Raw genomic sequence first — 24,810 nt, forward strand, 5'->3', positions numbered from 1 at the left:
CACCCTACAGGGTTGCTAACATTATTTTTTGTTGTACAACGCTAGCCCCAGTGCTCCAGATAAGATTTTGAAGTGGGAGTATTTTACTCCCTTAAAGTTTAGAGTAAACGATTTTTTAGCGAGTAAAAATGTAAGTCCAATTATCAATGGGAGTATTTTATAAAATCGAGTAAAAAATAAAATCACTGGAAAAGGGAAATGTTTTTGTAATAATAATTATTCGTACAATATTAAAAGATACACCTTAACTTCTTCCAATTAGGCAGTAATAATAGTCGCTTTCTTCCTGTGGTACTATGTGCACTATTGGCACAAACATATTCGTGAAGCCGTGTGGGTGAAAGCAGGGGCACAAGGTCCTATGTGTCGCTTTCCCATTAAATGTTGGGAGTATTTTTACTCCCTGTTATTCTTTTGGGAGTAGTTGCCTATTTTTAGGGAGTAAAAGTGCCTGATACACCCCTTAACTGTAGGGCTGGCTCGCCCAATTCGCTTTAAAAAAAAAAGCATGATGGACGCTGCAAAACAGCGAAAAGGATGGGAGCGATTTTTCAGTGTTGCTGTTGATCATCACAGCAGGACGAAGCAGAAGCTGCAGCCGGAAGGTACATGGGAAAAGGGGACGAAGAGAGGTAAAGAAGGTGGAAAGTTGCAAAAACAGGAGGGGAATTGGGGACGGAGAACCAACACAATAAAATAACAACATGGGGCAAGTGGTGCGGCAAACTAGAGAGGAGCGCAGGCTTTTACCAGCAGTGCAAGCCCACATTCCTAAACCTCTTACTGGCTAGTGCCACTACCCAGGATGCTAATGAACAGTACATGATTTTATTAAATTCCAGCTAGATTTGGGATATGCTCAAACTCGTTCACTCCGTGCTTGGGGTTGTTGCAAACATTTTAGCAGCTTACTGTAGAGTTGTAACAGTTTCAGGCCATGTCTTTTTCTGTAGAGAACCTTCTTCTCTTTCTATTTTTGGAAGCACCTGACCTTCTGGCAGGCATCAGTAAATGCTCATTTACTCACCGCCCCCCTCACGCCTGGCTTTCCTTGCAGCATGGCCTGCCATGTATTTATCTTTTCTCAGAGAAGCCCTCTGATAAAGGCCTAGCTGCAAAGCCTATTCTAAAGAGTGGGACATGTACCTTAATATGCAGAAAGGTGTCATAACCCAGAACAAGATGAGATGGGGAGGGTTTGGGGGGGTTCGGGGGGGGGGGTCTGGCTTGCACCCTCCTCCCAAAACCAGGCCAGTCCCCCCCCCCCTTCATGCAGAAGATCAGTCCGTCAGCAGGCTGCACCCATAGATTGTTGTCATTCTTGCATCTTGGGGGGAGTGCTTGACTTAAACCATGTTCTTAATTCCTGTTAACCAGCTGTAAATTCTACCTACTGGTCCCAGTTGCTGCATATGGGTTTATGGATCGAACTATTTAAGTCCGGTTGAAAAAAACAAGGTGAAGGCTCCCTTTAAAAAAAAAAAAAGAAAAGAAAAAAAATAAGGCAGCATTGAGCATTCCTAAGAATCAACAGGGTTGGAATCTTCTACACAGTACTAGTCCAGAAACCCTCCAGGAACCCAAGGGTAAGAAAGATCTAGTAGAAAGCTCCGACAACTGGAATTTCAAAGATTTTTAGAGAAAACAGGGTGTGAGAAGTAAAGAAAACAATATTGAATGTGCGTGTTAGGGTGTCCACAATTTTAAATTCAGTGGGTTTGTGGCTAAAACAGTAACGCTGATCTCTGCTCCACGGCACTAACAATGCCAGCAGCATATGCTGGAATGTTATGTGCTATAAAAAAGGGATGCCTTTCTCAGCCATATTTCCTGAAAGGAAAAACAACAGTGCCACACTCGAGCAGTTTTAGCACTTGCGTTTTCTATTTACCAGCGGCCCCTACAGCTAAAGTGTTAAGCATCCTTGGAATGCCTGCCCGCGTCTAGCAACTGGCACACAGGATCAAGTGACTCTTCAGGCTGGAGGGAGGGGAGGGGACCCGCGGCCCATACTCAAGCAGAATCCCTACTAAGGGAAATACCTCAACACACAATCACGAATGTGTCCTAGTGATAACGAATTCATCTGGTTTCGTAAAGAAGGCGCTCACTTTTATGTTTTAACCTGCAGCTTGAACAAGTCACACCTTCCCTGTGTAGCAGAGCGAATCTGTTTAATAAATGCGACATTCCATGGAGTTGTGTGAACGGGTTTGCTCACAGGATGTGGTGCAGGGATCACAAGAATGCCCCGCGGCATTGTGGGAGAGGCTGCCAAAGACTAGCAGGAGCATCGCTCACAGCATCCTGTAGACACAGTATAAGAAAACGAATTAAAAATAATATATCTAAAAGGTGTCTCTTCACATTTTGTGTTGGAGTGCGTCGAAGACGTCAGGGTTAGAAATTAACACGTATTCGGTGGTACACACGTGGATTATTTACATGCGAATTTTCAGAATCCCACACCTGTGGTTATTAGCTAGAAAAAGACAAAATATCACGCCGCATACGGCCTGGCCTAGCCGTCTGCCAGTCTCCTTGCCTACTCTAAAATTGAAGGCGTTGGCTAAGCTCTGGTGGGAAATAAACTGGCACCAATTGATACTGGTTGGAAGGGTAGCTAAGGGCGGTGGCAGCTGTTGATCGTGGCGGCAGGAAGGATACCGGTGAGGAAGACAGCCGCAATCCTGCTGCAGGATCCTGATTTTACTGGAAGAGTTAGGGGTAGAGACTCAGTGCGGCTCCCACATCACAATCGCATAAGCTGAAGTGAGAGCGCAAGGAGGGTTGGTGGCCAATCTGCCTCTTGATTACAGATCTAAGTTGGGAACAGAGAGTGAGAACATCTCTAAAGCAATGAGGCCGGACACCAGCACATGCAAAGGCCACCAGCCCACCTCCCCCTCATCCCCCCCCTCCCGACGCTTAATAAAAAGTTGCGCCGGATGCTGCCTCCATCAATGGTACAAGCCAATCTAAGCACTGAGGAGTACAATGAGTTTGAAGGAATTTACAGGTTTGCCGGCAATGCTCTGAATTGCGTTCCTATCTTCCTGGACAACAGAAAATAGGTTGACATGAGCCAATGCAGCATAAAGAGAATAAACAGGCTGCGTCTACAGGCTTCTCTGTTAACACCATTGCTATTCAAAATCTAAAATATCTATTCAGCAGTACCACAAGTGCTTCCTGTGTACGTGGATGACACCCAGCTCCCTCTCTGGCTGGATAACGGGCCTGGAAATCAAGGCAATTTTACCACCAGAGGCGGACTGGTCATTCAACAGGTCGGGCATTCGCCTAGAAATCCAGCAGCATCAAAGACTCAAGGGCGCGCCCTTAATGGTTTAGGGCTGCCTTCCTGCATGTGATCTCCTTCCCTCTCAAACCAAGAGCTGCCTCAAAAGAGACAAAACAATTAAAAACACACATTAGCACAACTTAAGGGGCGGTAAGATGTTTGTAAGCATCTTCCTCCTACAGTCATTAATAGAAATCAACTCAAATTCACCTGCACAACAGGTAGCTCACTATGTTAGGTGCTTGCCCGGGAGGTCTGTGCTCATACTGTAGATAACATGTTCGAGCCCAGGAAAAAGCTGTTAAAGCTCATTTTTTCTCTATGGATAATGTTTATCAACATTCGTGCTGTTCAGCATTGTAAGAAGCACTACATAGAGCAGGGTTGTCCAACTCCAGGCTCGAGGGCCGGAATCCTGACAGGCATGCTACGTACTAGCTCCTTGTTCATTAGAGGTAGCTCCTGCTTACTGAGTTATGTCAGATAATCCAGGAGCTGCGTTTAGCGTCAGATCATCAAGACCTTATTTCGATCCCTCGAAAGTATAAACAAATCATGGGAGTTGAAGGATTATTGCTGCATACAAATATTAAAATGTTCAGTCTAGAACCATTATTTAAGATCTGTTGGTAAGACTTTTCCATGGCCGACAAGCTAGATCGTCGAGTTAAGCACACGCTTCTGTAGGGATCCAAATTAAGACTGGATAAAGAGGAGCTAACAGCAGCTCCTGGGTATCCTGCATTTACCAGTGAGCAGGAGTTGTCACTGGGGAACTAGGAGCTAGTACATAGCGTGTCGCAAATCTGACTTCCACATAAAATGCAAACTACATTTTGTTTGTTATTTATTATGACCCCTTATGCTTTATATGTCATATAGATTTGTCCTAATGCATATTTATAGATTGTCCCAAACACACAGAGTTAAATTCATATAGGTGTGTTTGTTCAGCATCAGTTCACTTGGGGAGCCAAAAGTAGCTCCTGGTAGCTGTTGTTGAGCTAATCAGGTACTTCCGGGCTAAACAGCTCCCAGCTCCCCTCAATTTCGAACCCTGCATCAAGGGTTGAAATTTCAGGGAGATATTCAGCTCCTATTTTTAGCTGAGAAGCACCTGCTTAGCTTGACACCAACGGGTGCCAGAAGATACTTTTGACTCGCCAAGCTTCTGCCAAAGACACTGTGTGACATTAACTCTGTGTAAAGCTACAGGTCACAGGTCTGAACTCATAAAGGGTATGCTCAGCATTTCATTAGCACAAATTAGGTTAAAGTTTGGGATGGGCGATATTTAACGTTTTGTAGATATATTGATATATTTTCAAAATTGATATAGTAGGAGACAACATCGTTAACATTGAGATATATACATTATTAAATATACTACCATTTTTTATTTACATTTTCATATTAAGACAGCTGTATGTATTCTCCAACAGGAAGAGGGACCCTGTATTTGCACTTTATTTTGATCAATGTCTAATAAATAAAGGTGTTTGTGACATCTCACATGCAGTTGGCGGCTTACAATTGAGCATGTAACCCATTATAAACAGCAAGATATTTATCGTATATCGCCATTCATGCCCAAAAAATATTGAGATATGACTTTTGGTCCATATCGCCAAGCCCTAGTTATAGTAACTATCATCTGGCGTTTAAAGAGTCACAAAGGGGCAAACATGTATGTCAGGAAACATCAGAACAAGAACAAATCATTGTGCAAATAAAATGGGCACCAACTGTCCCAAAATTGTCTACAAACAGGTCTTTAGAAGGGAAATATCATTCATTGTTCATGGGTAAATAAAGTAATCTGCAAAATTAGGGTGCAAAATGTGCACCCGCCACTGGCCATTGGCTAGTGATATTTGACTCTTGACGAGTAAGAAATGGTATGCCATGTGAATGTATAGAATTGAGGTGGCGAGTGAATTTGTAGGGCTGGCTAGTAGCTTGCAACTTCCATGCAATCACTAATTTCTTAGAATGCTTGCAGAGCCCACCATGAATGTTCCTACAACAGCTGCCTTAACATATATCACTTCTCAAGCCCATTAGAAAGTAGCAGCAGTCCTACTAAATCACGCATTCATAAACCTAGAATGGCACAGTTATGAAGTGATGGGCATTACTTGTTCCGCAATTTAAAGGGCGACAGGCAAAAAGGTGAGGGCACGGCTTGACTCAAAAGGTCCATGTTGGATCAACAAACATGACTCAGACACAGGATCTTTTGCCCACAATCGGATATTCGGGATGCTTCGGGAGACACCTGCTTTCTCTGGCCGGGGGGTGCTGACACATCAATCCATCAACAGAAAACGAATGAGCTGTGTATTTGGATGCAGGATACTAAATGGCTCGTGTTGTCAACTCCACCAACGTGATTTGGTTTACTGATTCGTATGGCCTATGGGAACACCAGCAATCATGTTAAGCAAAACTGAGAAAGACTGCACTGGAACAAAAAGGGATTCTGTCTTGTACCAGCAAGGCTCTTTCACAATACAGGATTCTTGCTGCATCTGTGATATGAGACCTAGGACAAATGCTTAGCATGGTTTGGGGGTGTACCTTTAATGGACATGAGAATCTTAACAGCAATGTACTGTGAGAAATTCATGGTGACAACAAGCAAGACAGACACACGTGGTCACAGTTCTAGGGTATTTATTGAACATTGAATTTTGTAAGCAGGGTGGAAAAACACTGATTCTAAATCTAAATCTAAGATGGGAGCACGCGTTGGCCAGCAAATGAAAAATAAGGCAGTCCTAGGGGTGTTGTGTCAAATCAAAAGGTCCTATACTAAGAAACCTATTGCCAAACCTCACACTTAATACAAAAAGGGGTGAGGGGCAGTTCTCGAGAACAGAAATAAGCGTTCTTAAATGAAAAATCAGGAGGCAGTAGCCTGGGTCTACCCTCCCCACGTTTGAGAACAGGGTAAGTGTAAGGTGGAGTTGGTGGAGTACAGGCTCTGGCTTCTCGAGCACGAGACAATAGTTCCAATGACAGTTCTCAGAACCGTTGATGGCCAAGTCTTGTTTCCTTAGAAAGTCTCTTGCCTTTGTGTGCTGTGTTCAGATAACCCAAAACAAAAGTTCCTTTAATAAATGAAAGTTTGTTTCCAAAGATCAATGTGGGTGATGGTTTTACCCCTGCGTCCCCCTCTTCTGGACTGACCCTTTTCGTATTGTATTTCACAATTTCTGCTAGGGTGACGGCCTCTCCACCCCCGCCGGTCCACCTCTTTTGGGCTGACCCTTCTCAATTGTAATCCATAGTTCAGATAGGGTGATGGTTTCACCCCTGGGTCTCCCTTTCCTGGACTGATCCTTGCAATCCAAAGTTCAGATGGGGTGATGGTTTCACCCCTGAGTCCCCCTCTTCTGGGCTGACCCTTCTCGCTTTAACAGGATTCAATTCCAGTGGTTTCTTAATGTTCACTTTTACTGGGGGATTCACTTCCCTTTCCCTCACTGCGCTTGTAGATCACAGTCTTTCGATTGTACTGGGATTTTGCTACACCCTCTGTATGACCACTTTTACCTATTTTGCTAACCCTCCTGTGGCCTTCTGGTACTTGTAGTTTCTATCATATGGGGCTCGACCACAGTCTTTTTTTTTAGCACCCATGTGGTGCCGGTTTCCCTCTGTTGCTGGTTTCCCCTTTCAAAGAAATGACAGTTCTACGTCGCTCAAACTTCATATAGCCACTTGCGACTTTCAGTTTATCTTGTTTTATCTGGTTCATCCACTACTTAAAACCTTAGGCAGTTGAAAACACAGACCAGACTTTTGTTCATACATCAACTCGCCGGCTGTGTTTGGACGCTTGTCTCAGCGACTGCTTTTCCAAGATTCTGCGATCATTGCCGTCTCCTCTGCTCCTCCCCTACTCCGTCGTTCACCCGCGAGGAGAGCCGGCTTTCTCTGGGCACTTCTGACAAGGGCACCGGGTTCCATGTTAGGTAGCAGTTTAGGGAAATTGGCATGTTGCAATGAACAGGGAAGTTTTGCCTGTGCTTATTTTGCTGGTTTGACTTGTCAAGCAATTTCATGGCCATCCAGTATTCCTAGCCTGTTCCCCTTCAGCTTCAGGAAAACTGCTCCATTCTGTGCCCAACCTTGCTCCTTCTTTGCTAGGGAGTGTGGTATGGATCCTCTGCTGGACTCGGCCTTGCAGCCTCCCTCCAACTCTCCCCAGAGCAACTGCCTTCCTTCTCTCTGCAGCCTCCTTTTATACACCTGGGAGTTCTTAAGTGGCTGCAGGTGTTTGGTCTGGTTTGGGTCTGCCTGACTTTGCCTGGCCTCATTAATGGGACAGTCTGTTGTTAATGGATGGTAGTCTGTCATATGTGTCTCAGTAGGCTTTTCCTTGATAATGTTCATTCCTCTAGGCAAGCTCTTCCTCATCATTTTCGGAATTTGGGGGCGGGGGAGCAGGTTGAGAGAAAAAGAATAACCTAAAGGAGTTTCAGAGAGAAAATGAGGGTAGACATGTATTTTTGGCAACTCAATGGAAAAAGGGGATTATGGGAGTTGTAGTTTTTCCTAAGGGTTACGGACAAAGGGTGTTCGGACATGTCAGAAAATAAGGAATGTCTTGAAAAATAAGAACTCTGGATTTTGTAGCTCTTTCGAGCGGATAGAGGTGGAGGTGTTAAATGTTCTTCAATTTGTGAAGAAGGGTGGACTGGGTTGCTGTTCAGAGCTACGTAATGGTGTAATTTCCTGGGCTGTTTTAGCATTCTCTTTTTTAAGGCAACAAGCTGGGGCCTGATGGGACTTGTATGACAACATCCCATAAACGCTGAGGGAAGGTAGGGTGGATTGGGGCAAGATAGGGGGAATACCACATTTCGCCTTCAGGCGCTCTCCTCTAGTCCCCAATGACCCCCTGCTCAGGCGATCCTCCTTTCGCTCGTCCGCACCGAGAGTCGGGATCCAAGAGCGATGGCCCTCCCCTGGCCACCTAAACAAAGGGTACCAAGGGACTATCTGTGAGAATGCTCTCAGGTTTCTCACAGTACCGCCATGCCAGTGCCACCCTGTACAGATGTGCCCCTAATATTCACTTTCTGAACAGGGAAACAAATAATAAAACTTCTGATCCACTACACTGCTGTGTGTAATAACAAAGTCTTGGCCAGAGATGACACTGACACTAGTGTGGAAACAGGGAACGTCTTTCCAGTCGCAGGTACATGTTACATCCGGTAAGTAACTTGGGGACAACATCCACCAGCATTCTCTCCGTCAACCCATCTTCCAAATGGCACTCTCAGAACCATTCAGCAGAAAACATTCTCTCAGACAACACTCCATGTCAGTCACTCCTAGCATTCCATGCACACGGGGCTGGGTGCGGGGAAAGGCAAGTCACAACGCTGTGCACGAAATCAAACTCAAACACTGTGCTGTCACGTTACTTGATACTTTCGCACATATATGCAAAGTTGCTGCCATGAACACAAACTACATAGTGTGGCCGAAAAGCAGCCACGTTGTGCTCTAAATTTTAAGATACCAAAAGCTGCGTTCAACCAAAAAGCCCAATTTTACTATTGTTATTTTTTGTGCACTCTTCATTGGCGGATGATAATGTATCTGAGCGAGTAAGGAAATGTGTGTATGCGGGAAGCCTGGTGACCTGCATACTTGCTTAGCCGCCCCTCCAGAGGTACACCCTATGCATGTGCATTCCCCAATAGTTCACATTACAGAGCCAATTGCTGTGACGTGCCTGGAGCTGGCGCACATTTGCGCCCATCAGTCCACACTGAGGTGCCTATTGCATGTTGCCATGATGTCTATATGAGGCAGGGACAGATGCCTTCACAGTGAGTACGACAGTGACAGGCAATGGCAGCCCCCAAGGGACCCCTCATTAGTTAACTAAGCCTGGAAGTGGCGTAGTGCGGGGAAGTGCTGCAAGCATGCAGGAGTGATCTGTGACCAAACCGTCCACCCCCCACCGCACTCCGCTTATCCATTTAGCATGCACATAAAATGAGGGACCCATAACCAGGTAAGGTGGAAATGTTAGGCCGTAAGCTTTATTACACAACAGAATACTCATAAAAATAACAAGATAATAAACAAGAAAATGGTAAAAGCTTTTTGGGGAACATGGGATCAGGTGAGCGGGGACCGTGCTCCATCGTAGGGCCAACTCGAGGCTGATCCCTGCCACTCTTACTAAAGCTCATGACTTGATTTGCACAGCGTTGAGCTGTGCCATACTGTCAATTTCTAGATATTTCCTTAGACATTTTGACCAGGTATTGACATATATTCCGTGCCCCTTTTTGGGAGGGATGGGTAGGTTTTTCTCAGCACGTTGTGTGCCTTGCCTTGGTGCAGTGCTAGCAACAATGAGGCGCAAAATTGTGGAGGGCTTGCTTCGGCTTCTCCTGATATAGGCCTAGAATGGCTGAGGGCAGAAAGAAACTCGTTTTCGCACAATGGATGACCTGTGGCCCCAACCCGTCCAGTTGGTGGCTGTCCTTTGGTCTTTTGTTGTGAGGGACTGGGACCCCCCCTTGTAAAGGTGTTACCTGCTCCAGCCCCTTCCCCCAGGAATGGGCGCCGGTAGCCTGGGGTTGTCCTTTGTTTCAGGTTGTTCGCCTCCTTGCACACCTTGGTGCAAAGGAAACGTGACTTTTGGCTGTCCCCGTTTCCTTTCATGATGAAAGGAGGCCCTTCCTCCCTTCATTTCCACCTCCCAGCTTATGCTTCTGGGCCTTCTTCTTCCAGGTCCCTCTCCAGTGTAAGAAGCAGTGGAGAGGGACTTGTGGTCGTGATCCACATCAGTGTGCTCTGCGCAAAGGACAAGCAGAGACAGTTGAGTCAACAAGCTGAACTTTAGAGGCAAAAAGCGGCCAGTGGTGGGGCCTTAACCCTGCCATTTCAGCCCAAAAGAGCCAGTTGTCGGCACCCAGGATGGTTAGCCCATTGTGCTCCCTAACCCCAGAACAGCAGGGGGGACAAATTGAGCCTGGGTTAAGAGTTTGGTCTAGTGGGGAAATTGGGTTAAGGTATGGCTAACTTCATTCATTACAGGCAGGGTATCCGGGGGGAGCAGTGTCCCCAAATTGACCTAAATAGACAGTAGCTTTCCAAAACGGTATGGCACCTATATTTTTATGTGTGGCTTCTGATTGTATAAAAGGCATTATTTGGAGGGGTGCATATGCAAATAGTATAAATGTGACAATGTTCCTTTTTTTAATTTAGTTTTTGTTAGCAAATGTAATCTTAAAACCTAGCAGCCTTTTTTAAGTGTTACCAGTACTTTAAGTGGGATGCACATTTTGCATATCCCTAAACAAAAGCGTCCTAGAGAGTGAGGGGGCATGGGAAATGTATCATTTGTCAGTACTGTGTTAAGGTTTGTGATTTCAGCAGCCCCAATATTGCAGCCTGGTGAGAGACCGGAACCTTTGTGCATGCAGGTTTATAGTGATAATTTCGAATAACATAATGTCGAAAGTCAAAATGTGGAAAAAAATGGCCGAAATGTTTTTTTTAAATGTCTTTTTTTTAATTTTCTGTTCGGAATGGGGGGGGAGGCACCCCCACAACCACTCCTTTTTTTAAACTCTTTTTTTTAAATGCACGAAAGCAAAAAAAACATGTACATTAAAAAATGACATATTCGAGAAAAAAAAGATTTCGGCCAATTTCTTTCCACATTTTTATCATTCGACATTATGGATTTGACATTTTAACTGGGCACTGTGCATGCACATTCAGAAATCCTACTAGTGTTTTGATGCCAATTCTTGTTTTGTATACGTGAGCTTTCAAATAACTAACATTTTAGTTTAGCTCGAAGTTTCTATGTCATACCAATTTTTACAGTTAGTTAAAACAAGGCACCCTGAGATAAAGGGTCCCATTCATGGAATTATTTGTGTGGAAATTCAGTGATTTGCACGCCATTCTGCATGGGAAATCCCGTTCGTTGATTCATGGAATCGACTGTGCATCACTTTTTTCGCAACTTGTCGGGACTTCGTGCAGGCTCAGCTGGTCTCTGCGAGCGGTCGAGTGACTTGCGAGAGACACCACGCAGAGCCTAGGCGAGGCCAGCACAGAAAATGAGGAAGAACAAGGGAAAAAGTGGGCGTTAAGAGGCACGGGTCGCAGGCAGTCCATAGCACGCCCACAAATGCGCATGATAACGCGTATTCATGGATGTGACCGCGCAACATCTCGCCTGTGAAATGCCCATGCAAATCCCTCCATCTCTCCGCCACCCGAAGACAATCGTTAAGTACACTTGCGCATACGAATCGCAGCGCGGAGGTGGGTTTGCATGTCAGACTTAAGGGTGCGCGTACACAGTGTAGTGTCGTGCAGGAATGATTTATGGGGGTTTGCATGCAATTTTACAGAGTTTAACCCGAGTTACGATACATCATATGCATGTTGTCGGGGTGCCGGTAACAGTTATGGGGGACCCTGTGCAGGGTCCTCAAGATGCAGGCCCCCATGCGGGGGACCCCACGCACTGTTTTAAGTGTGCATCTACTTGTGCCCGGAGAGCACACAAAGGTGGGTGTTTTTGCTTTTCGTGGGGACGTATCAGAGGCGTTCCAGGCACGACATGCATTAAGGGTTACTTTGCTCAAACAAATCCATGAATATGCAGGCGCACATTTGTTATTCTGGATGCAGGCTCGCTCAGTGTCCTTTTCGCCGCGTGGCCCTTGCAGAATTTCTGTGCAAATTTCCATGAATCGGGACCTAAGGGCCAGATTCATGGAACTTTTAGCACGGTTCTAAGTGACTTTGCACTGCCGACACAAACCCTGATTCATAGAACTGTGCAAAGAGTATTTTTACCGTGCAAAGTCAGTGCACAGTCATTTTTGTAGTACAAAATGACTTTGCACGGACTTTGCACTGCAAAAATACACCTTGCACAGTTCCATGAATCAGGGTTTGTGTCGGCAGTGTAAAGTCACTTTTCAGCAGTGCAAAGTCACTTTGAACCGTGCAAAAAATTCCATGAGTCGGGCCCTAAAGATGGCGATGGCCAAGCTGACAGTCTCATCATGGTCGTCGAATACAATAGCTGATTCTGTGTCTTATGCACAAAACACTGGTGCCTGCTTAGTTGTGTGACTATGTCTCTGCATAACGTGCCAAAATTTTCACTTGATAATGGGCCTCATTATAATGTTGGCGGATGCGGTATGAATGGTGCCAGTAAGGCACCTGCACCATTCATACCGTACTGCTGAATTACGGGTTCTGCTTGTGGGTGCCTGACAGCCCGCCAGGTCTGACCTGGCGGGCTGTGCAGCACCCACGAGCAGAACTCGTAATTGCGCCAGAACCGTTATCAATGGAGCCGGTGCAACCATGCTCCCCACCCCCATTCTGCCGGGGATCGGGAGCCCGGTGATACCGCCACCTGCGAATGGACAATTACTGGCCCAGTCCACTCGTAATGGGCTGGTTATTGCCCAATCACGGGTGGCGGTGCCGGTAGCGAGTTTGGCGGTAGTGGTGCCTATAAAACAGACACGGCTACCGCCAAACTCATAATGAGGTCCAATGTCTTCTATTTTTTAAATTGCATCACTTTTTCATTATCATTTTCAGATCAGATTTTAGGGGGTCGGGACATAATGTAGATCCACGTGAAACACCCATCCCGCGACTGCCCTTCCACAAAGCTGTCAAGTGCCCCCCTGGCATGTGTGGTACCCGCAGCCAGTCCATGGGCATTTTTCTTCCAGCAGCACTTTTGTAAATGGTCCAGGAGAGCCTCGGGGATACAGACCTTTGAGGGGAACGTGTACATGAATGGGGTCTAATAGCTTATGCTGCACATTACCCGAGGCACTGCTCTCAACTCACACTCACTGGATCTCTCCCTCCCCTCGAGCCAATCGCCGGTACATTGCAACGCGATCCACCATAGCAGCAAAACCGTATCCCGCTCTAAAAACACTGCGTGGAGCCTGCCTAAAAGACAACAGGCGACGCGGGGTGTGTGGGAAGCTCCGAGGGCGACAGGCACGCTCCCGAGATAAAAGATCCAAGCCTGATAGCTCCCGACATAAAAGATCTAAGCCTGATATGAAATGGACATCTGCCAACTGCGAGCGAAGTTTCAAAATAGGCGGGGCTGTTACGCCATTACTATACAACTCGGTTTAAGTCCTTTGCTTCAACGTTTTCTAAAATATGCGTGTCGTGTCTACAGCCACGAAGTCCCAGGAGACTCAGTTAAGTCCCATGCAAGTTCCTTTATTCAGTTTAACAGTTCAGGTAGGAGTAACTATTGACATGGACCCACTGATGATCCCCTTCTGCCCCCCTCCCAGGTAACGGATCTCCAATGACCCTGGGTGGAACCCTCCGGGTCTACACTCCATCATGGCATACCACCCACACTCTGACTTCACTTCGCCCAGATACACACGCACACACACATAAACGCACCAGCGGGGACACAGGGTAAACCAGATACCACAATCATTCAAAACACTTCAAAAATATTAAGTGCATGCAAGAACGGATCAAGACAACACACATCTGGAAAACGTTCTACTTCGCAGGTATCCATTCTCTAAAACAGGGGCCTGCAACCTTTGGCTCCAGATGGTTTGGACTACAAATCCCATCACTCATAACCAGTGATGTCAATAGCCAGATTTCAGGGGAATGGTAGTCTGAAACATCTGGAGAGCCAAAGGTTGCACACCCCTGCTCTAAAATACGATTAGCGTTTGAAAGTGAAACTGAAGGTCTGCACTCCATCTCTCTTGTTCAGAGTGTTCCAAAAACACGGAGAGGCCTGATTTTAGCGACTCCAAATGTATGTGTATTTACTTTGAGAGTTCTTGAAATGTAGAAAGGGATTAGTGCAGCACATACGCTGCTGCCCTCCACATTTTAAGTGTGGCACAGGTCATGTTTGCAGTAAATAAACAATTTACAGGCCGCACGTCTGCTGGTTTATAGGGACACGTGGGAGTTCACGCAGGGGTGGGGATACAAAGCAACATCCGTTTCATCAAGAGCGGGTGATTATGCTCAGAGAATCAGATGAATAGGACACGAACCTGCAGCAACTGAGGACATTACCCCCTCCCATAGACTGACGCCCCGCCCCTTCCTGGCTGACTGCAACGCGAACCAGGCCAGAGGTCCTCTTCAGAAGGGCAGAGTGGGCCGCAGGCGCGTTGTCTGCGTAGCCCCTTTTCAGAATGCAAGGGTTACGCACGCCTACCCGTCGCCATGTCATTGGGGCTGAGCTGGTGGCGCAGTCCGAAGTGTCAAGGAAACTGCGCGACTCTCCGTGAATTGCATGGTCACGCCGGATAAGAGCACTGGGATAAGCGTGAAGCGTCTCCAGTAAGCCAGTAGAGTAAGCCCGGGTGTGCTGCGAGAAGGCGATACTGAGACGCCACGCCACTTTTGTCAGGAGTGGGGGCAGAACTGTGTTTGCATCAGAACGGTGCATTGCCTTCGCACAGCCCTGTGTAATGGCGCATACATAAATGCCAACATAAATAAGTATGGAACAAAACGGGCCTAATTTTAAAACACTTTCTGACAAGACTCTTTTGAAATGCTTATGTGAAGATGTGCAGGGAACGCTGGGCCCTTTGGCACATACTTTAATATATGATTTTTTAAACATTTTAGAGAATAGCAATGAGTGCTTTCCTAAATACTTATATTGCCGCGGGGGGTGGGGGGGGGGCGCATGGTGTCACAGACGGAGAAGGGTACATTATGGGAAAAGTCCTGTTCTGTGAGAAATATGGGTTTCCAATCTGTACTCTGTAGCTTCGCTGCAGGTACTCATTTTATCAACGGTTGAAGGATGAAAGGCAGAGATGCCCCCGCTAGAATGTAAAATATGCACACAGGTTGCAAAAGAACTATGCAAATCTACACACACACACACCTTGAGATAAATGTTTTCTCTCCTGCCAGACAGCAATACTCTACCTGCAAACTAACTGCTCAATAATTACATTTTTTAATGGAATGTTAGTAATGTGGACAGACCACTGCCCACTTTTCACTCTTGACATGACTACTTCACCCACAGTCGGAAACAGAGCTCTAACATTGCATTCTAGTCCTTGCGTTTTTAGTACGTCAGGTTGCATCCAACTACACATACATGCAGGACTACAAGTTCCATAATATAGCATGGCGTGAGCCTAAAAACCCCGTGTAGGTGATTGACACCCAAGTGCCACCCGAACACTATGTTCAGTTCTGCTGTCCACCAGAGGCGCATTACTGAAAACAAAGACAGTGGGGGGAGGGGCGAGAAAGGATGTGAAGTCCAGGAGACATGCTCCAACCTGGAATGGCTATAACAGTGGTATTATTCCATGTTTACATGCGGATCCACCCCCCAGTAAAAACATTGCTGGTGAGCCCCCCCAGACAAAATATTGTTACAGCGCCCCCATCACACATCAGCTTATATTTTCTATTAAAATCAGTCACCATACACCCTATTTGAAGTGCTTTGCATATCCCCTCACCCCCTCCGCCTCGGACATCATTCAGCAGCCCCACAGTTTGAAGACCAGTAGTCTATGGCACCCATAATGGCCATTACATAGGCATCAGGTGGACAACACAATCACCGACTGCTCCAAAAGGTCCAGTTTCCTTTCACTATAGCGCATGGTGGGTGTGGCTAGAGGAGGGAGGGGCACGGGCAGCTCCGTGGCCGGCCCGTTGCTGCCAACACTGCCAAATGCAGTGGTGGACTGACACATTCTATCAGGGGGCAAAGGGGTATGATTGGCAGTGCAGGTCTACGTAGAAATAACATGGTCAATTTAAAGTCATACTCTAAAGAAATGAAACAATATGTATTTATTTTTGTATTTGTAAAGCGCCTAGCAGCCCCGAGGCATCGAGGCGCTGTTTGAAGAAAGTGTCTTAGTTGTCTTGGTGTCTTATAGTCATCAAAATGAAATAAAACGGATCGTGATGTTATTTGTTAGTTCTTTTTTAACCCCTTAATTGCTAAGGCTTGCATAGACTTGATCAAAGCTCAGCAGTGAAACAAACTGCACTTTGGCCAATAACAAAATAAGACAAGCACGTCAACACGACTGTCCCTGTTTGTGCTGGTCCAGCAGTGCACGTGCTCTAAACTGTGCTAGCTTTATTAACCCTTTCAAAAGGTGTCACGACTTTTTACGTATGAGAATATATGAAACGATTTCATGCGATAAATGCTGCGGTGTATTTACAGGTTTCCTGGGATAATCACGAATACAGGGGTCCAGAACGGATGTTACGTCTTCACAAGGGAGCCAGAAGCTGCGCTGCGTGCAGTGCGTGATATGCATTCAAGGCGTCTGAAATATGTCTGCGGTGCATTCGATGGACTGGGATGTGTGTGCGCGCAGAAGTGACTGTTAAGCTGCGACGGGACTCGTTCACGGTGGTGAAACATAGCACTGCACGGAAAGGATGGGAGGGATGTGAGCATGGTGAGACGGTGCAGTGCCGCAGTGCCTAGAGGCGAAAGAGGAGGTAGACGGGAGTGGTTAAGCCGTCTAGCGCTTACAACCACGGCAGTGCTTAAAGGTTGGGGAATGGGGGTGCCAGGTCCTGCGTGTAAGGGGAACGCAATTGTAGGAGTGAGCTGGACAGGGAGTGATGAAGGCACACCGCAGCTGCAGGTATGGGTTAGCGTCCACACCCCCCCCCTCCACCAATCACGCCATCACCTCCTACAACTGCAGTGTCTCTATGCAGAAAAAGGTCCCTAGCCTAAATACCTCGTGTTGCATGGCTAAGCATCAGCCCACGTGATCACCTCCTTCGGTCGCCGTGTAACATCCCCAGGCTCACCTCCTTAACCCGCGCTGTCTGCATGCTCCCCAGCATCGCCGCCATAAGCGGCTCTTTGCATAAAGTGACAGATGCGCATTTGCACAATCAGTCTGTTCGCGAGCTGCAGTCTGCGTGAAATTGCACATGTTCCTAAGCAGACTAAATTGCACGTACGTGAGCTGTACTATTTTCATGAGCTGAAACGTGCCGCTAGGTGTAGTTTGAATTTTGAGACAGCCCTTCTGTGTTGCAATGCTTGCATGTGGTGCTGTGTAAGCTGAGCTGTTGTGCATGCACTGGCAGATACCCCTAGGCTGCAGGGCACTCGGTGTCGGCTGCAGTGCGTGCAGTGATGTAGCACGTTCGGTGCATGCAGTGACCATTCCCCCATTACAGTACATAGTGTGTGACCTAGCTCTCTGAGCTGTAGTGCATGCACTGGCAGATACCCCTAGGCTGTAGGGCACTCAGTGTCGGCTGCAGTGCGTGCAGTGATGTAGCACTTTCGGTGCATGCAGTGACCGTTCCCCCATTACAGTGCATAGTGTGTGACCTAGCTCTCTGAGCTGTAGTGCATGCACTGGCAGATACCCCTAGGCTGTAGGGCACTCGGTGTCGGCTGCAGGGCATGCAGTGATGTAGCACGTTCGCTGCATGCCGTGACCGTTCCCCCATTACAGTACATAGCGTGTGACCTAGCTCTCTGAGCTGTAGTGCATGCACTGGCAGATACCCCTAGGCTGCAGGGCACTCAGTGTCGGCTGCAGTGCATGCAGTGATGTAGCACGTTCGGTGCATGCAGTGACCGTTCCACCATTACAGTACATGGTGTGTGACCTAGCTCTCTGAGCTGTAGTGCATTCACTGGCAGATACCCTTAGGCTGTAGGGCACTCAGTGTCGGCTGCAGGGCATGCAGTGATGTAGCACGTTCGCTGCATGCAGTGACCGTTCCCCCATTACAGTACACAGTGTGTGACCTAGCTCTCTGAGCTGTAGTGCATGCACTGGCAGATACCCCTAGGCTGCAGGGCACTCAGTGTCGGCTGCAGTGCATGCAGTGATGTAGCACGTTCGGTGCATGCAGTGACCGTTCCACCATTACAGTACATGGTGTGTGACCTAGCTCTCTGAGCTGTAGTGCATTCACTGGCAGATACCCTTAGGCTGTAGGGCACTCAGTGTCGGCTGCAGTGAATGCGGTGGCATCTCCCCCTGGGCTGTTTCGGGCGCAGTGCACTAGAGTGCCCATAGCCGGCGCTTCTCTGGAAGTGCAGATTCTCTAGAAGTTCAGGCATGCAATGAAAGATCCCTAATATCTCTGCCCTGTAGTGCACCTAATGATCGACCCTCCCCCCCCACCCCACTGTGGTGCATGCCACTACATTTCCGAGCTGCAGTACAGGATCGCCCAATGCTGCAGAGCATTCGTTGACAGCTACGAAGCTGCAACACTTGAGCTCGAGTGCAAAAAGTGCCATGCAGTGACACATCTTGACACTCCATACATGCCATGGCAGATACCCCCGGGAGCCCAGTGCATGCCGCGGCAGATCCGCTGGAGGCGCAGCGCGCGCAGCGACCGATCTCCCCGAGCTGCGGTGCGTGCACTGACAGACCTCCGTGTGCCGCAGAGCGCACACAGCGACCTCTTACTAGGCTGCAGCCCATGCAAAAGTTCTCAGCTGGCTGCACCGCATGCGGTATGACCGATCTGGCCGGGTTGCAGAGCACACAGTGACAGATCCCCAGGCTGCGAAGCGCCGGCGGTGACAGATCTGGCCGGGTTGCAGAGCATGAAGTGACAGGTCCCCAGGCTGGCGGTGGGTGACAGATGCCGCCCTGCCCGGCCGCCCTGACTCACTCACCTCCTTGAGCTGCTCCATCTCCTGGCGCACCATCTCGTACTCGAGCTCCAGCTCGTCATACTGCTGCTTGAGCTGCTGCTTCTCGTCCAGCACCGCCAGCCCGTACTCGGCCGCCTGGATCTTCTCCCGGCTCGTCTCGCCCAGCTCCTGGAAGAGCCTCTTGACCTCGGTGCGCAGCCAGTCGGCGCCCGCCTGCAGCACCAGCCGCTGGTACTCCTCCTCCTCCACCGCCGCCAGGGTAGCCGACATGCCGGGCTAGGAGCTGCCGCCGCGCCGCCCGGGGAGGGCAGCCCGTGAGCCGGGGGAGGAGGAGGCGCCGCTGCCACCGGCAGCCGGGGATGCCGATAATCCCGAGTCTTTGGGGGCGGGAATAGTCAGCAGTGCGGCCTCCCCTCCCGGCTGCAAACCTCCATGAACCGGCAGGACTCTGACTGCAGCCCCGTGCCCCTCGATCCAGCCCTCACTGCCGCCCCCGCGCCATCTCCCGGAGCCCGCACTGCTCAGACTGTCTGCCAAGGCAGACCGCAGTGGAGTCATACCAAGGCTGTGACAGCCCGCGGCGCGGGGCGCCCTGGGAACTGAGGTCCCTGCAGCGCCGCCTAGCACTGAGCGCGCCGGACCCGGGACTACACGTCCCATGGTGCACACGGCCAGGGCTCAGAGGCGAGCCAGCCCTGCTCCTCTGGAAGGAATGCTTAGCTGACAAGTTCCAGGGATACAGCAACTTAACTCTGTTCATGCTGACCCCTGCGGGCAGCGCCTAGTAATTCTCCTCGAGCTGCCACCAGCCGACAGATAGCCCCGCTCTGTTGCTGTCTGCCCCCCAGGGTGCCCAGGTGTCACACCTTCAATGTCACTGCTTCCATAGGCACTATTTACCCGAGAATCGCCGCAATTCTTACCCCTTCCAGAGCATCCTGCGGTGACTACCCCGTTCAGTGTTCAAAATTCTTCGAACATTGCCATCTGCAATCCACGTAGAAAACATGCTTGAATTGCGTCCAACAATCACCACGTATCTATCAATAGTACACGGTATGCCAATCCACCAGATGGACTGCAACCACCGCTGTCCTATTTTCTGAATTGGTGGGTGTATAAAGTCTTGAAAAATTCATTCTGCAATGTGAAAGTACTATAAACCGTTTCAGCTAACCCACATGCCACATCACCATAACTTTGCTGGTAATTACCCAACACAACCCAATGTTACAACCACAAGGTTGGCTGACTATACTGCACTGCTGACCCCTAATATGGGTGAACCATGCATGCTGTTGTCTACATCCCCGAGAGCTGCCTGTCTTGAGTTGAAAACTCGACGTATAAGATTGCACAGCCCTAAAAGACAAAGGACATTTCCTGGAGCAAACTGCTTGCATTTGTGCTATTTTGCATATCTGCAATGCATTGCTCATGCATCTCTGAACTCGAGGTGTGATTTAGCAGAAAAGGCTTATTCTACATATATATCAATATATCAACTTGGAAAAGGAAGAAAAGACCTCCAAATGGCTCGCACTCACATGACGCTCATGTGCCTCCACAAAGGCCAATACACGGCACTCTGAGCTCTCTTAACCACCATTGAACTTCAGTGCTCAGGCACCAAGCAACAGATGATCGCGCCATAGACAAACTTTGAGATAACTATTGCGTTCGACACGCCTTGACTCAGGCTCTATACATTTTAATCTGCCCTCGCTTCAAAGGACGCCTTCTTGTAAAAATCACTCACTGTGATTATACACAAGTAAATAAATAAATAAATAAAAAATAAATAAATAAATAACCACCAGATTCGTTATTTTTTTTAATGGCATCCCAAAAATGTGTACAAAAAATTCCAAATTACGTGTTTCACCCAACGGCCTTCCGCAGAGTTTGAACTATGTATTTATCAGTGTATATTCGCCTTAGCTCAAAACAGTAAAGGGAAAGTTGCGAAAAGTTAAAATCCCAGTTTCACCCTTGTGAATCAACAATATATATATATATATATATATATATATATATATATATATATATATATATATATATATCTGTAGCTGTGAAGTCCAAATTGCTACCCACAGCAAGCTTCTTCAGTGCTGTAATAGACCACATAACTACAAATGAGAGAAAAATAAACACCAATTCAATATATGTGATTTAAAGTACAGTTCCCTTAGCAACCCTTTTTCATCCCTAGTTCTTTCCCCTATTATTTTATCCGGATATATGAACAAAATGTATGAATCTTTCTTGTCAAATTGATTCATATCCTCTAGAGAGCAATGCCATATGGTCCTTATATTGTCCATCACCTAATCTCTGCATAATAAATTAATATAACTCCATATTTATATACAAGTTCTACCTGTATGTTGTGATTTCTCATATTCAAATCAAGGTCACTATTTTGTTAATCTTCTCATCTTCTTCAGACTGAGGTATTCTCTAAAAGATATGAAAAACAACATTTTTACATGATTATTTTTTTTATCCTCGTAGGGGATCCTGCTTAACAATCATTGTTGTCCATTATTACATCAATTCCTCCCACCATTTTTATACATACTTGCCTTTCAACATACCCATAATTTTCCTAGTCTTTCCTCTCATTTGCCCTTTTTTTTGCCTTTTATTTCTATTACCGCATTGGATTGCAATGCTTTCACCTCTTACTTTCTACCAAAAAATAGTAAAAATCACACCTAACTCTGAAGATTTCATAGCTTTATTAATCCCATTCAAAATTCCTTATATTTAATATACATTTTCCATATTTAATTTCCTGAAAGCAACTTTATCTACCAAAGATCAGTAAATGCTATTTGATGCACCTATAACAATTTGCTTAACAATCAACCTGTTCTATTATATTCTTCGCAAGTTATGTTAAGGATTCTAATCGGGCATCACACCACAACAGGACTCTTGACACTGGCCTAGGATGCAGCGCACAATTAAAACACTTTTACTTTATTTCCTAAGAATTCAGACTGAGCTGGAACCCAACCCATCTCACACCCCCTTTTACAAATACCCCGGGCCACAATGGACCATGAACCTGGCCGGTGGGTGGTAACACAATATTTATTTATTTTAAAATACAAATGAAATCACACAAATTTAATATAGGGCAGCAATCACCAGTTGTGGGATATATTGACCCAACTCAGCTGTGCTTCCCCACATCACAAAGCTGCATTTCAGCAGAAACAGCAAAATGGCTGTGCTGGCTTCTGTGAGCTCCATGGCATCAAAACTGTGTTTTGCAGCAACAAAAAGATGACTACACCGTTTTTCCAAGCACACATTGTGCAGGATGGAACTAGGGGACACGCTGAGGCTGCGTGCCAGTGTGTTCTGACATATACAAATGGAATAAAGTGAAAAAGCAGCGTTGCTTTGCTGCCAGCACAAAATCCCCAGTAAAAAGTAAACTTTTTCACCGTTAAAAGAATGACGCTGATGCTATTTTCATCTGCTCTTCCTTAGACTACTGTTATTAATAAGGCCCTGCCATGCCAGTATATCCCTTTGTGTTTCAGCAAAACCAAGCATGATTTCTAATTGACAAAGCCATACCAAACCAACTCTGTGAAATATCAACCAAGGAACTTCACTTTTTACCGCACAGAGAAACACGTTCATTTTCTTCACAAAGTATCAAAGATCAGTCGTTCAAAGGAACTCCAGCTATCTGAGCCATGTCAATTTCAATGCATCTGTGTTTCAAACCAAACTCTGGCATACAAGAAAATAACTTTGGCTGCAAAACAGTGTGGGAATCTGATGGAGATGGAAAACTGAATTTAAAAAGAAATGCCAGCTTGCACCACATGTGTAAAAAAATGGGCTTTGCAAACTAAAGGAGAAAAATGCCAGTTTTAAAAAGTATAACTGTTGAATAAAAGCCTGCCATTACCTAGCCATGTGAAGGGGTTGGTTGCTGGTGAAAATACACACATTAGCTATTTTATTCCACAGGCTTGTTTTAATTCAGGACCAAATCTAAGAAAATAAAGGTTTTAAACCCTCTGGGCTGGGTTTTGCAAGCTCTCAAAAACAGGTTATTTCAGTTGGCAGAGCTAAGGCTTCCCCCAAAGAAAGGGAACCACCATAAACTCTCAGCAGATACTAACACCCCAGTGATAATTACTAGGTTGGACAGAATCTGGTCCGGGCTGAAACCCCTGACAATGGAACTCGCAGGACAAGGAAGTGTGAAGTGGGGAAGGGGCAATAAACCTTCAATCAAGCTGGGAGCTGTAAGAGGATTCAATTCAACACTACAGCTAAGTCAACGCCTAGTCTATAATACTGAATGAAAACCCTTATTGATATAACTTTATGTCCAGTTCATGCGTTCTGGATGACTACCCCTATATAACACCCCTCTCTTGGAATCCTCCTGACCCCACTGAGCCAAGAAGTAGTTCTGTTTTGCAAGTTAAAAGGTTTATTTGATAATTTAAACAATATAGATATATATATCACACTTTATAATAAATTAATAATTGGATATCACACTTAATCTGAGATGATCAAGATTAACAACGGAGAATCTGGCACTAGCACACTTCTTGATAATCACTAAGGAGTTGACATGAAATGGATAAGATAGCAACAATACTTTTATGGTTTCAAATGGATGCAATGTGGAATGAAATGCAGTAAAGAAAATAACTTGATAGGATTGCAGCAAAAGACAACGTAATCACTTTCTTGGACAATTCACCCCCCCCCTTTTATGCAATGCAAGAAAATGGAAGGAAGCACACAGTTCTCAGAAATGCAATTAAATGTGATTCAGTTCACCCAGCAACTTAGACTACAGAAGTTTAAAACACAGGCCCAAATGCTTTTAAATGTGCTGGAAATGAAGAAAAAAAATATGCTAAAATGCTTTTAATTCCCTCTAGAGGTTCAGGGTGAGTGGTATCTAGTTAATATTAGTCCAGGCTCACTTTAGCAAGTATCTTGGGTGTAACTAGCAGGTTAAACGAATTTTTGGCAACTGAAAGGCAAGCAGCAGCAGATTTTTACACGTGAAGAAATTTGCAAATCGCGGCAAAATTTGCGAATGCGCCGGGCGCTATTACAGAAGAACTACAAGGGCTATCAATATCGTTTTGGGGTCCTATGAAAGCCTAGGATCTCAGCTTCCAGATGAAAGTTACTGCAAGTCTCTAGCACAAACGGTCACGGAGATATGAGCGATTAAATAAAGGTCGTTTTTCAGATTTGAAATTTTAAAGTTCAAAAAGACAAGTGCAGCTTGCAACTAGAAAATGACAAGTGACAGCTTTACAAATGACAGGTGACAGTTAAGAGACAGTTCTACTTAGATTAAAATAGGATTGAATTATATTATTTTAACTAAGAGATTGGTTCTGCACAGTTTTCTAGGTACTCACACTATATTCTTGAATGAAATGGGCCACGCCACGGATCTGGTCAGGTTTTAGACTCGCCTCTGGTCTCTGCACTTCACAGTGATCTGGGTCAGCTCTCTCTGGTTCTGCTAACAGGTCAGCTCTACTCTGCTGGTCTGGTCTGGGTCTCTAGTTCTGGATAGATTGAAGTCTCTAGTTTGGCTCTCTGGAGGTTTGATGGAGGCAAGGTATGGATTTTCCCGGCAGAGCTTCCAGCTGCAAATGGATTTGAAGGTCCCTATCTGTCCTGTCTCTCTGCTTTTATGTGTTTTTAAAATGGGTGTGTGTGAGCAGCATCACTAGCCAGCCCCTCTCCACTTATCATTGGCCAAGCTTTCATTTCTCCCCTGATTGGGGGAGCT

At 46.4% G+C, this 24,810-nt stretch overlaps 1 protein-coding gene across 2 annotated transcripts in view; it reads right to left on the reverse strand.

Annotated features, from left to right (window-relative positions):
* The window catches only part of BICD2 (BICD cargo adaptor 2), a 482,602-nt gene extending 463,050 nt beyond the window's left edge, over positions 1-19,552 (reverse strand). Inside the window, exon 1 of one of the 2 annotated variants that reach the window (XM_069643614.1) lies at positions 19,026-19,552. In XM_069643614.1, the coding sequence (XP_069499715.1) occupies positions 19,026-19,274 (249 nt within the window). In that variant the 5' untranslated portion in view covers positions 19,275-19,552. The remainder of the gene's footprint in view (positions 1-19,025) is intronic. The other variant, XM_069643615.1, reaches the window with a different exon arrangement.
* Positions 19,553-24,810: the final 5,258 nt, after the last annotated feature.

Source organism: Ambystoma mexicanum, chromosome 2p (assembly GCF_040938575.1).
Source record: "Ambystoma mexicanum isolate Mex_15411 chromosome 2p, UKY_AmexF1_1, whole genome shotgun sequence".
NCBI lineage: Eukaryota > Metazoa > Chordata > Amphibia > Caudata > Ambystomatidae > Ambystoma > Ambystoma mexicanum.